At 40.4% G+C, this 12775-nt stretch overlaps 1 protein-coding gene across 4 annotated transcripts in view; it reads right to left on the bottom strand.

The window, feature by feature from the left end:
- Nucleotides 1–12775, bottom strand: part of epha8 (eph receptor A8) — a 111851-nt gene that overhangs the window by 76062 nt on the left and 23014 nt on the right. For all 4 annotated transcript variants that reach the window (XM_035153151.2, XM_035153152.2, XM_035153153.2 and 1 more), the window contains exon 2: nt 9902–9966. In XM_035153151.2, coding sequence (XP_035009042.1) covers nt 9902–9966 — 65 coding nt within the window. The remainder of the gene's footprint in view (nt 1–9901; nt 9967–12775) is intronic.

Below are 12775 nucleotides of genomic sequence, written 5' to 3'. Positions count from 1 at the left end.
TTTTTCTCTGTGCAGGTTAATTGTTCGCCAATCTGTTGGTAGTGCCTGTGGTGCTGTAGGGGGTGGGGGGTTCCCCCTCATGCAGTACAGACAAGTGAAGGAGAGGGCTTCATCCTTCTCTCTCTACTCTTCTCTTCTGTTTAAGATAGGGACTGTCCATAAAGTACTGTACACTTGTGAACTTGTAACATATGTTGTATGTATATGTAACTGGGATGTTACATGAAACAGGCTGTGTGCCTTGTCACTGATGTTATTAGAGCTAACTGTTAAATTCATATATATTTGCTTTATCATTTTAAGAGTCCAGTATTTTTTAACCTGGAGCCTATGTAAATAGGTGTGGGTGTGTAAATGAATGGTCCTTACAAAACCTTTTGGAATCAGTCAAATAGATCGCCTCCACTGGCAGCTGCGACATGGCGGCAGTGGCTTCTATATAATCTTATGGGGCAACTGCGACAGTCCATGAAATGTCTACCCACAGTGCTTTTTCTCAACAAAGAAACACTCAAGTTGTTATTCGGGGTCTTGACTCAGTCTGGCAACATTGCATGTGACATCATACATTTAAACCTTTGAAGTACCTGTCATTTACACCCCCACATTTATCACCATAGGGCCCAGGTTGATAAATACCTGAAATCCCCTTCAGGTCACTTATCATTATACAGTACGCTATCAAAAATATACAATCAGTACTTAACTCTGTCACATTGCTGGTTGTTAAGCTAGTGATGTACAGTCTCAATTCGGACAGATAACTTTGTTTCAATGACAATAAAGGCAAATGCAGTCTCAAGGAAATGTTCAGCAAAGGTTCCATCTTGTTTCATGACTGACAGATTGGTAACTTGTTCTGTCACATCAGGAGCAGCTGACCTCCTGTCGTTTAAGTTCTACTAAGAAAAGGAAAAAAAAATCTATACACTGAACAGAACAGAGCAGCCAGATTAGCTCTTCACTGTGACATGTGTGAGCATCCACTGTATACAGTTTGTTCGTGGTGCCTCGAAACTCGTGCCACAAACTGAATTGTAAGAGGAAAGCATTGAAAAAGGATGGAAAAATAAGAACAAAATCTGATTACAGGGCAACATACACAAACTGTACCTGCAGTGCACAGGTCTCTAAAAGACTCGGAGGAGCAACAAAGAAGAGGAGACGGCGGCTCACTTGATGCCTATTTCAGTTCATTTCATTCCAAACAGATCACCCCTGCCGCGCCTGTTACAGCTGACAGCAGAATGGAGCTGTCTGTCAAACGCAGACGAGGCTGAGGTGGTCTGTCTGCCTCAAATCTCTCAACACCCGGGCAGTTTCCTCACCGAGCAATGATCAAGAAACCTGGATCATGCAGGCTTCAGTGTCCTCCGGGGAAGATTTGGCACCAGATCTTTCAAAATCAAGATGGTCCATCTCTACACACACACACACACACTCTAACACCGACACACACACTGGTATGGCTCTTACAGATGCAACACTGAGACCCTCTGGTGATCCAGCACCTGCAGCGCATCTTCCCCTTCACCTGGCGTGTTTATGAAGTGAGCTGCCTCCAAAGAGCAGCTGCTGAGATGTATTAGCACCACCACCAGCCAGTGGCAGCTGTGCTGCGTCGGCCATGCCGCTGTCTCGTGGGAGCTTGTACGGCCCATTACACTGCACCGGACAGTCATGGAGAAGGCAACTGAGGAAGTTCAAAGAGGAGCTGAAGGCGTGTTACGAAAGTGTGTAATCAGACGTGGGGGTTGGTGCTGCTGCTAACGGCAGAAAGGCCAACAGAGTGGTGAAGAACATGTCACCAAATGCTGTTGGGCTCATTCAAAAAAGACGTTTGGATATATAATGCCATCTTGAGAATTCAAAGCTCTATGAGCCTTAAAATAGCTCTTTAGGTTAAAAAGTTCTAAATTAAAACTGCAGGTTATATAAGCAATCAGTGTTATAATTTATTATATAAGATTTCTCTTTCGCCCCAATACCTTAAAATATATCTTCTCCTCCTTATTAAACATGAATCAGAGAGTTTTTTTTCCCGGAATGATAAGAAAAGAAAATCAGTTTTGACAGTCAGTGCTAAAGGAGAGTAAATACCCTCTGAGATAATGTCTGGATCAGATTATTTCTCATGTAAACTGATGAGACAGTTATCATAAGAAATAATTACAAAACGATGGATGATAGCAAGATGTGACAGAGATGCGCCAGATAACGTTTTGACAAGATTGAATTGAGTACAGGCAACAGACTTGGATTCATGTGCACTACTATAGGCTTTGTAATATCTTTACTAAAACACCCATGATTCATTTTCTAATTTGATGGCCCTGTTACTGTGTGTTTTTCTTTAACTAAATATATATGTTCATGTGAAAATCTGACTTCAAAACTGATTTGTGTCATTTTATTCTCCTTTGTTATGACACTCGGCTGCAGCAATGTCTCTTAGTCCGTTTGACAGAGTTAAGTCATTATTGGACTGTCTGTTACATTTTTTTCGTGAATATTCATGAAATTGAGTGGGATCCTCTCTTTGGGATATAACGGAATATGGTTTTTTTTAACCGGAAAGGAAGTCTGCCATTTCCTGCTTCAATTTTTATTTTCTAAACACATTTTTGAGAAACCCACAGAACCTTCAACCAAGTTCAGACAAGTAATTAGTTTGATTTGATAACGTAATTAGCCACGAGTGTGACAAGTCAACATGATAGCACCCATTGATTAACACTGTAGCCAACCCTGCGGCACAAATCCTTTTATTTTTTATATCTGTGGGTATAGCGCTGTTGTCAGGCAATAATGTTTATGTGAATAGTGAATTAATTGGTGAGGACGAAGACTTAATTATGTTTATTATATTCATGATTATGTGATGAAATTCACCATTATTGTCGATAGTTGTACTGTGATATTCAAAACATATTCTCCATATTTTCTATAAAAAAGTTTTTATGGCAAAGATGTCTCATATGGTGAGTTGTGGCCGTGATAATGAAGTTAAACCAGATATGGACCAAAGGTACAAACCATCACTTTGGGTCAATAAGCTTCAGGCTACTGTAGAGCAGCCTTTCTCTTCATACACTGGGAAGCAGCTGCCAAAACATTTGAATATTACCATACAGTACTGTGTAGTAAATATAAATATTATTGTTTTCATATCCAGCTCTACTACACTGGAGCTGCCGCCTCATAGATTGTGGCCTGTTGAGCCGTCAGATAAAACTCATCTTTATGAACCTGCAGTGAAAGCTACTGTCACAGAGCAGTATGCCCAAAAAATGTGTGCGTGTATGTGTGTGAGTGTGAGAGAGGTAACAAGGAGTTGCAGAAATAGTTAGTAATGGCAACAGACTGTGGGCTTTTGACACTTCAGCTCATCGCTTGCTCATCCACATCATGGCTTCCACGGACAACGTTAATCATCACACACACACACACACACACACACACACACACACACACACACACACACACACACACACACACACACACACACACACACACTTTACTGTCAGCTGTATCGATTTTGGGGTGGCCGGTGGATGAACCTGTCATGGCCAACACAGATCGGACTGGAGGATAATGAAGTCTTCCTGCCCCATCTGACAAGCTAGGAGAGAAAATGTGTGTGTGTGTGTGTGTGTGTAAGTGAGAGAAAAACAGAGTAAGATGCTCCTGGGACAGCCCACGGCCTAACCATTGCCTGAATAAATTGGATGGAAAGAAGCCCCTTGAGTCGAAGACGTGATCCGTCATGATGTCATCTAAACGAGGCTTGCATAGAGGGAGAGGTCACGATACTAATGAAGACCTTACCCACATGCACACACACACACACACATAAACACTCAATTGATTCAACAGTAAACGCATGCTGAAAATCTTAAACTATTCTCCAAGAAACCTTTTAATCTGGCTGTAACAGTGCTAAAGAATAGACTTCCCTCTCTTTATCTCTCCATCCTTTTCCCTCCTTCCCTCAATATCTTTCTAGGAGCACAAGCTCACACCTCGGTGCTGTCTCTCTCTCTTTCTCTCATTTCAGTGTTGTTCAATGATTCAAGGGCCATCCACACTGATACAAACTATAACAATAACTGTACTGTAAGTGTTTTCTTTCACACCATGCAGGGTATTATAAGATAAGACAGGGACAGAGATACACACTGTATGTAGTTGAATCACCGACAGGGCACATCCGTCTATTGGCATTAGTTACATTTAGCGTACTTAAATTGTTAAACTGATAAATGTGTAAGATTGTAAATGTGTTACTGGGAACAGAGAGGAGGGGAAAAGGGCTGGGTTAAGGCAGGGCTTGAATGCATTTTATAATTGATCAGAAACTATTTAATTTGCACTACAAAGGACTTGTAAGAGGTCCGTTTGTGAAAGGGCGAAGTGTTTACTAAGATGCAGTACTACAGAAACAGATGTGCAAAGTGAAAATGTCACTTGTTATCGGTAACTTGTGATTATGGAGAACCAAAGAAATCAAATCAAACCGTCTGAATTCTTCAGGATCATATTGTATCATGTGTAATCACAAATTCATTGTATCATATCTGTAAAGTCAGATTGTCGGCACTGAATAGTGATGTGCATTGTATCTGCCTCAGTGATGGAGACACACACATCCCCAGTGGAAATATCTGTTCCCGACCCCGCGTTCCTTCTGTGTGGAGATGACTTCTCATTCAGGAAACTACACTCTCACTATTTTAATCCATCTTCCTCCAGTGTCGACTTGACACTTATTCCTCTTGTATCCCCTGTAGGCAACCTCTCTATCTGTTTCTTTCTCTCTCCCTCTCACCTTTGCCTCACTCGCTCGCTCACAGTGACATGTGTGGCTCCTCCTCAACAATACCTCAGTGTAGAAATAACATTACCTGACGTGCAGGACAACAGCAGAGCCGGGTTACATAAGTATTTACGGAACACTACATTTCGCATGATGTTGCGGAATCCAAACTTCTCAGCTGCTTTGTGAACCAAACACAACGTGACGCCACACACAAAAGTCAATCTCAGCATCAATAAAGGCTTTTTGTGAGATAATCGTCAGGTGGCAGAAATCTTTCCCTTCCACAGCCGTTGCATTTCCTCGATCCTAAGACCATCAAAGAGCTGCTCCTGCCCAGAGCAGACGGCGGCTAGAAAACTGATGCTGCTAGCATGGCACATTCATAACACTGTAAAGTGTCAGGACGGCAAGAAAATATCACCTTATGCGCATGTGTGTTCTATGTCTGAATGGGTTTGTGGAAAGTGAGAGTGTGAGAGAGTTAGAAACTGTCAAAATATCCGTTTATCAAAGAGCCCACTAGGTCCCAGCAATGTTTTGTTTCTGTCCGTGTCTCACACACACTTAACAAACACACAATGTAGTGTCGGAGGCATCTTGCATGTCACTCACATTAAACAAGTCTAATTTTTTCCGAGTTCATCTCAATATAATGCTCACAAGCCATGAATGATAAAATTGATTGTTCACCGTTACCCCTTTAACTGCAATGAAGGGGTCAGCCTTAATTGAATGTGCACTCATAAATATATTTTTTTGACAGTAGAGAATAAAGTGGTAATTTTTAGAGATTATTTTAAATAGTAATGTCATGAGAAAAAAGTCTAAGGAAAACACACACTCTCGGTAGCTGTATCTCAATTTTGGGGCCGCATCCGTCAGAAGCTGCATTCGTAGACCAATTACATCACAGTGGTGGGACTAGACTGTCCCAATTCGGAGGCTCCTCCAAATGCAGCCAACAAATGTGACCACTGGGTGGATCCTTCCCAGCCCAACATATCCCATGATACAATTATTGTATCAAATCCTCTGTATACTCTCCAGCAGTATATCACAATAATGCATAATAATATAAAGTGAATTTGTTTCACTCAGATTACTGAACCTTCTGTTAGGTTTGGCTGAGTTGGTTTTCCACGTTATATCCCCATCATATCCCGATGACCAATAAACAGTTATGTCATGTACTTACAGTATAGTTTTTAACAGACACATTTTAGTTCAGCAGTTCTGTAGTGGGTCCAGACCATCAGACAAAGGTACTTCTCTGGTTTCTAGTCAGTGTGGCTTAAAGGAAGTGAGAGCAGCAGCAGCAGCAGCAGACCTGTAGCAGTAAAGTACTGCTGCAGCTGCTCTGATAGCTTTGCTGAAGAATAATTTTGAATGCCTCATTATCAAGTGCAGAACATTTCCAGTCTACAGTGGCACTTAGTTCTGTGAGTAAATCAAACCTTGGAGGAGAGCAGTGTTGTGACTTACTCACACCAAGTGAGCCAAGCTCCCTCTGTCAAACACACTATACACAAACCACACACAAATGAATGTCAAAACACACTCTGTGACTGTCAGTGGCCACAATGCAGGAAATCCTAATTCTGTGTGTGAGCAGTACCCTGCGCTGGTGAGTGAGCCGTACAGTACTACAATACACAATGACTTTTTGATCTCGACATGGCAGAGGAGGCTGCAGATCTCTGGCAATTTACAGACACACTTTCACTATTTCGTATTTTTCTTTCAAGCCCAAATGTACAAACACCTTACGTAAAACTGTTTGGTGCTTTTCAACTTCTTATCTCAATAAACCATTTCCCCCTCAAACATCCCTGAATATTTACAGTTCCAACATCAAAACTTTACATTCAAACACGTTGCATCACTTTCTAAGTTCATCATTTAAGAATTTTAGATGTTAATATTTATATTATTTTAGAGTTAATTCCCTTTAAGAGGCAGCATGGGACACTCTGTAGTGTATCCTGCAGATTACATAACATGAAAACTAAGATGGAATTTATTTGATGTACGTAAATAAACTGTGAACTTGACTTTGTTCGCTTCCTTAGTTTCGTTCAATTTCTAGATGCCCGGCTCTTCAGCATGATCTCCTTTTAAATACTAAAGTAATACTTTTTTTTACTTCCATTCACTGAATATTTTTGGAACCTCTGGGGAGGCCGCCTCCCACTTTAAGAACCCCTGTCTCAGAAAGTTGGAATATGCATTAAAAATATATATTTAGTGCTGTTAAGCCATAGAAAAAGCATTCGCATCTCCTGGATATTTTGCCATTTCTTTCATAATAACTTCTTACAATAGGTTAAGTGATATTATATTATTAAAGGGAAACCCAGAGAATTGTACATGTTTTTGTCTTTCTTTTTATTAACTTAATTTTCAATTTATTAGAATTGTTGTAATTACAATTTAAATATCTAGTTAAGTAAATAGTACTTAACTTAAAAGTACAATAAGTAAAATTGCTGCAGCAATGTTATTGTTGTTTAAATAAAAAGCAACTGAATTTTAAAAAATGTATGTGCTTGAATTATCAAAAGCATTAAAATCATAATACATAACATAATTAGATATTATCCATGTTTATAATTTGTGTCTTTGTCAAGATGCAGTGAATTTTAGATTATATATACATTACTGGTTAGTTTAATAGTAAAACACTGCACCATCTTTCACTATATACTCCTCATTATGTTTTCCATGTAAAATCTAAAAAGCGCCAAATAACTAAAGCTGTCGAATAAGAAAATAAAAAAGTGGAGTAAATAGTAGGCTACATAATTTTTCTCTGAAATGTAGTGAAGTAGAAGAATAGTGTAAATTAGCAAAATGTAAGTACTCCATACATGGAAATCTATGGTACTACAGAAAATATACTTGGTTACTTTCCAGCCACCGGATAAAAAAACTATAAAAATGAATTTAGATAAGAATGCTGCAAACATTTACACACAAACTCAACCAGGTTCTGGGATACAGGGGGACTGCCAGAGTTGGGGATCGAATCCCCACAACCCGCTCTAACTCATGAGCCGCAGCCAACCCCCTATTTGCAAAAAGACACTAACTATAAATACAATTGTAATGATATCACAGCTTTTTGTAATTGTACTACAGTGTGTTGTCTGGTTTGAGTTTTCCTGTCGCACACAGAAGTAGCAGCTTTCACAGTAGGCGATAGAGGGATTTGTCATTTTAAATGGAGTTCAAAGAAATGCTGATGCACCACAGTTCTCAACAGAGTCTGAAAAGTCCGCTGAGGTAATTAAAACAACTAAAATCAGGCTGCACTGAGATATGGGGGGCCAATGAAAATAGTGATTTCAGACACAGCTTCAGTAGCTAAGTAGCTCACATTTGTTCCTTGTAGACGTTTACACCAAGTACAAATATCACACAGCTTGTTTCACCTTCTTCAGATCCTTGCCATTCAAGCAAAAGATGCACAACCACAATGCAACAAAGCTGAGCTCCAATCAAACATTTCATCGGCTGGAGCGCCGAGAGAATTTTTTTTATCTCTTGTCAAGGTAGAGTGAATATTTCTGGCTTATTGAACCAATTAAATGAAACACCACAGGCTGAGTGTATGTAATCTAGATGTTAGAACACGGGACAGTCAGGATGGAGCAGATTCACCTCTCACGCTGATTTTACCCAGAAGGAGTCATTTCGCTCAAAAACTCTAATCCAATTCTTTCACCCCTTTTCTTGGGACTTGAAAGACAATCCATCTGCTCCTCCTGGCCGCCGTTCAATCACGCCTCCTTCTGTTGTGCAGGCTGGAGGTGAGTTAAATGTTTCTACCACTGCACTGACAGCTGGGGGAGTCTGGGATGGCTGTGGCATCTTGCTGCTATAAAGATCACGGCTGGAGTCCTAATTCATCACCCGAGGCATCATCATGTGGCATTACAATATGCTAATGTGGCGACGCCGTGCCCCCGCCGTCACCTCGTTCTCCCGCTTTCATCTTTCGCCTCCTCCCCTCCCCTTCCCCCATCTCATCTCCCACCCCCTGGGAGGGCTGTAAGTCCCCCCTCCTGTGATACCCACCTTGCTGCCAATATGTGGTGGTCGGAGATCGTGTTGGAATTAGGCGAGCATCGCATGTCGCTGTTTGGCTGCAACTGACAAACATGTAATTAGCGTGTGTCGACGGTGTTAGAGCCAGGTCTCGTTTAATAAGCACAGGCTCCCCCTCAGCTGGAAAAGCACTGCCTCACATTCCTTCAGATGAGATAAAAATAGGAAAAGCTTTGCGGCAGGTTTGGCTTTGTGGTGGAAATTCGTACTGTTGGGATTTCACAGAGGTACAATGAGGATTACCCGGCAAACACTCTGATGCTGACTAGACGTTGATTCTTTGGTGATTTGACATCTAAATTTGTTCAACTAGTGCAAAATTGCTTTTTCTCTTGGCCTGTGCTAATGCTGCAGTTACTTTAGAATCATTTCTTGTCATTAGAGAGTACTCCTGAAGCAGTTCTACAACATTCTGTCAATTTGTATTGTTTCTGTGCAGAGCTTTTTATAAACAGTCTATAGTGCAGAGTGAAGTTATACAACTTTGTGAAATTGCTTGATTACCGTTCACGTGTGCAGTTTATATATACGTTCATTATTGACATAACTGCTGTTATTTTTTCATACATTGAATGTCGGCTATTTCAGATGTCGTTTAAGCAACCGACTTAATCTTCAGACCTGAGTTCACAACTTTTCAAAATAAAAGCTCTGTAAGTCATCTCAATATACAGCATTACAGCCACAAAACAAACGTTCTGCTTTTACTTTAAAATCAACTTGCTAAACAGGAAGTGATTCTGTTGTGGCCATCACAGAGATCAGCAACTGTCATGAGTCAGTCTGTCTGCGTCGCCGCACCCACCCCGGTCGCATGTTTATTACATTTTTATAAGTATTGAATGCGTGTCCAAATCACATAAGAGAGAAGGACAGAGTTTTGGAAGCTGTTGATATATGAATATTTACTGGACTTTGGATCAATGATACATTCTGCAGTGGACATTTTGTTTGTGCCGTACTGTAAGACCTTACCCCGTGCGAGGGATACGTCAGCCAGCCCCAGTCTCCTGTGATGGTCGTGGTGTCCAGTAGATTCGCTGTAGAGAAAGAACAAAACAACAGAGGTAAGTGATGATTGTTTTTACATTCACCCCCATCCGTCCCGTCCCTCATCACCATCCTCTGTGTGCACACAGAGGATGGTGTACACACACACACACAAACACACACACACACACACACACACACACACACAAAGACAGGTGTGACTGTTGAGGTGGGATTTTCGTCACAGCAACGCGGAGCCAGGCGTCACAGCGTGTGATGTCACCTTGACACTGTTCACCCTCGGAGCTGAGAGCTAAGTGGCAGAGGTTCAGGCTCAGAATAGAACAGGAAACAAAACGTTTCCAGTTAAATGTGGAGTGTCAAACTCTTCTTCTTCTTTGTTTGGTTTATTGGCGAGTGGATACAAATGTCAAGGTGCATTACCGCCACCTACTGTGATGGTGCACCGTTCCTGGAGGTACTGCAATACCAGGTCGATGCGTGAAGTTAATACATTCTCAGCAGCAAGTCACTGTGAAACAGTTAAATCCTATTAACTGTTGATGTGAATATGACGGATCGAAGTCAAGACCACCAGTGCCTTTAATTTGAAGTCATCATGTGTCAATCAACCACCATCTCTGGTGTGACAGATTTTCCTAAATTCAAGATTTCCTTTTTCTTATTTGGTTTGTCTCCTCCCTTATAACAACCTTTTCCTTTGTCCCTACTTTCTTCTTTCTCTGAGGTCAATAGATATGTTTGTGTTACATGTCAGGGAACATATTGCAGAGTTTCAAACTACACAACTGTAATAGCAAATATCACTTTTTAATGCTAATTCATTTTCCTTATAGAATGCAAATTAGATTAAAAATGGTAGTCAGTAAGCTCCATTAGCTTAGCTTAATATTAGCTTTATGAGAGTGAATTTAATTTAAATCAAAGTTTTTTGGTAAACACTTTTATCAGTCCTGTTATTATTTGACCCAAACCTCCAATATGGACAGCAAAGATGTTAGCTAGCAATATATAGACAACCCTATTTAGCTTGAAACTAAATTATTTTTTTTATTTTTCCTTTATTCCCTCATTTGTAATCACTTCTCTGTGTATTTAGATCCGTAATATTCTGTGATAAGAGCAACTTTCATTCAAACAGATGTGTCTACTGCGCCTTGAGCTATTTTGCATCTGTATGCACCAACTCGCATCCTTCCATTAACTATGAGGGCATCTAACATTCAGTTCACGTCCTGTTGGGATGAGTGACAGGATATTACAAGAAAGGACGGACAGATCAGGAAAAAAATGTCCAAAAACGTAGAGAACCAGTAATTCTGCATACTGGCAGTGGCCCTATTCTGGACTCAAACAGGTGTGTGTGTGTGTGTACAATATGTCTCTTCCCTTCAACACTTAATATGATCTCTGCCCCAGGGCTGCTTGTCAGGCAGCCAAGTGATGTTCATCACATTAGAATGAGTTTAACAAAACACTTCACACTTCTTAGCTCCTCATCCTTCATCTTTCTATCTGACACTTGCTCTCCCCCTGTCTCTTGTGCATGTTGAGGCAACAGTTTGCAGTGTTTTTGCCTCGAAGCAGGAAGTGAACGGCACGGCCTGGCCTCCTCCCTCTCAGCTGGACAAGTTCGCGCCCAGATACATTTTACTAATACTGATGAGATTTCATGTCAACACCCAGACATGATTAAACCTCACTCTGTGGCAACGTTGCAAACTGAAAGTTCAAGAAATGTTGACATTAGAGTTTCTGAACTGTTGGTTAGACGTTTCTTGGTCCACGAGCATAAAGAAAATTATGACAGTTTCTCATTTTAATAGTTGATAACTATCCGGGCTAAAAAAAAACTAATACCAACCAAAAAACAATAAACCACCCACACAGTTTGACAAGTGAATTCTGGGATCTGGAAGATGAAAACTGTTTCTGCACAACCAGATGACTCTTCCACAATTGTTTTCACTCCTGCCGGACTTTTCAGTTAAGTGTTATTGTGCCCTATAGGCAGCACAACAAACACCTTTGTTATTCTTAAATGCTGAAGTAATACTTCTTTGCAACCAGAGAGTAGAAAAACTACAGACCAAACGATAAATTATTATTATAAATCATTGCGGAAAATTGTTTGGCCTGATGGATTAGCAAGCAGTTGCTTACTTGTACATCTTACTAAGGCATGCTCTAATTAGAGCTGCATGTAATAACCATATTTATTTCAGTTTTGTTTAAGATTGACTTGTTGGTTGGAAACTAAGCTTGCATGCCATGCTAATTTTATTAGTGTAGCATTGCTAAATAGCCCAAACTACAAAGGACACCTAGGCCTTGTGGGAATGCCATTCGATTTGGTCATGAACTACTTACTGTACCTGCATATTGAAATTTTAACCTGATACAGATATATATAAAAAGTCAGGGAATCGTTCAATATTAAGCCAGTTATTGTAAAGTTCTGGACCAATCGCCCCAAAAATATTGCTACGTTGATTCCATGTTAATATATAGAAATATATTCAAATTGATATAGATTTAACTGCTCGAAATGGTGACTTTAACAAGCTCAGCTCTGCCCAACGTCTTCCTGCATAGAGCTCTAATTAGCAACAGTAATTAAAAATGCCTGTGTGGGCTGACTCACTAATTTTGAACATCACTTCATTGTAACTATTCCAGACAGTTTATCTCTTCTGTGGCAGATGTCAGACATTCTGAAAATAATGAACTCCAACTGCAAGAGCTCTTGTAAAGTGAAATAACCTGCACACAGCATGCTCGTATTTACCAACATACACAGAAACATACAGAAGAGTGGAGATTAATCTGGGTTAGTTC

The sequence above is a fragment of the Hippoglossus stenolepis genome, chromosome 3, assembly GCF_022539355.2.
Source record: "Hippoglossus stenolepis isolate QCI-W04-F060 chromosome 3, HSTE1.2, whole genome shotgun sequence".
NCBI classification, from domain to species: Eukaryota; Metazoa; Chordata; class Actinopteri; order Pleuronectiformes; family Pleuronectidae; genus Hippoglossus; species Hippoglossus stenolepis.
Note: the sequence above shows the minus strand (reverse complement) of the source record. Positions and strands in the feature narration are given on the sequence as shown.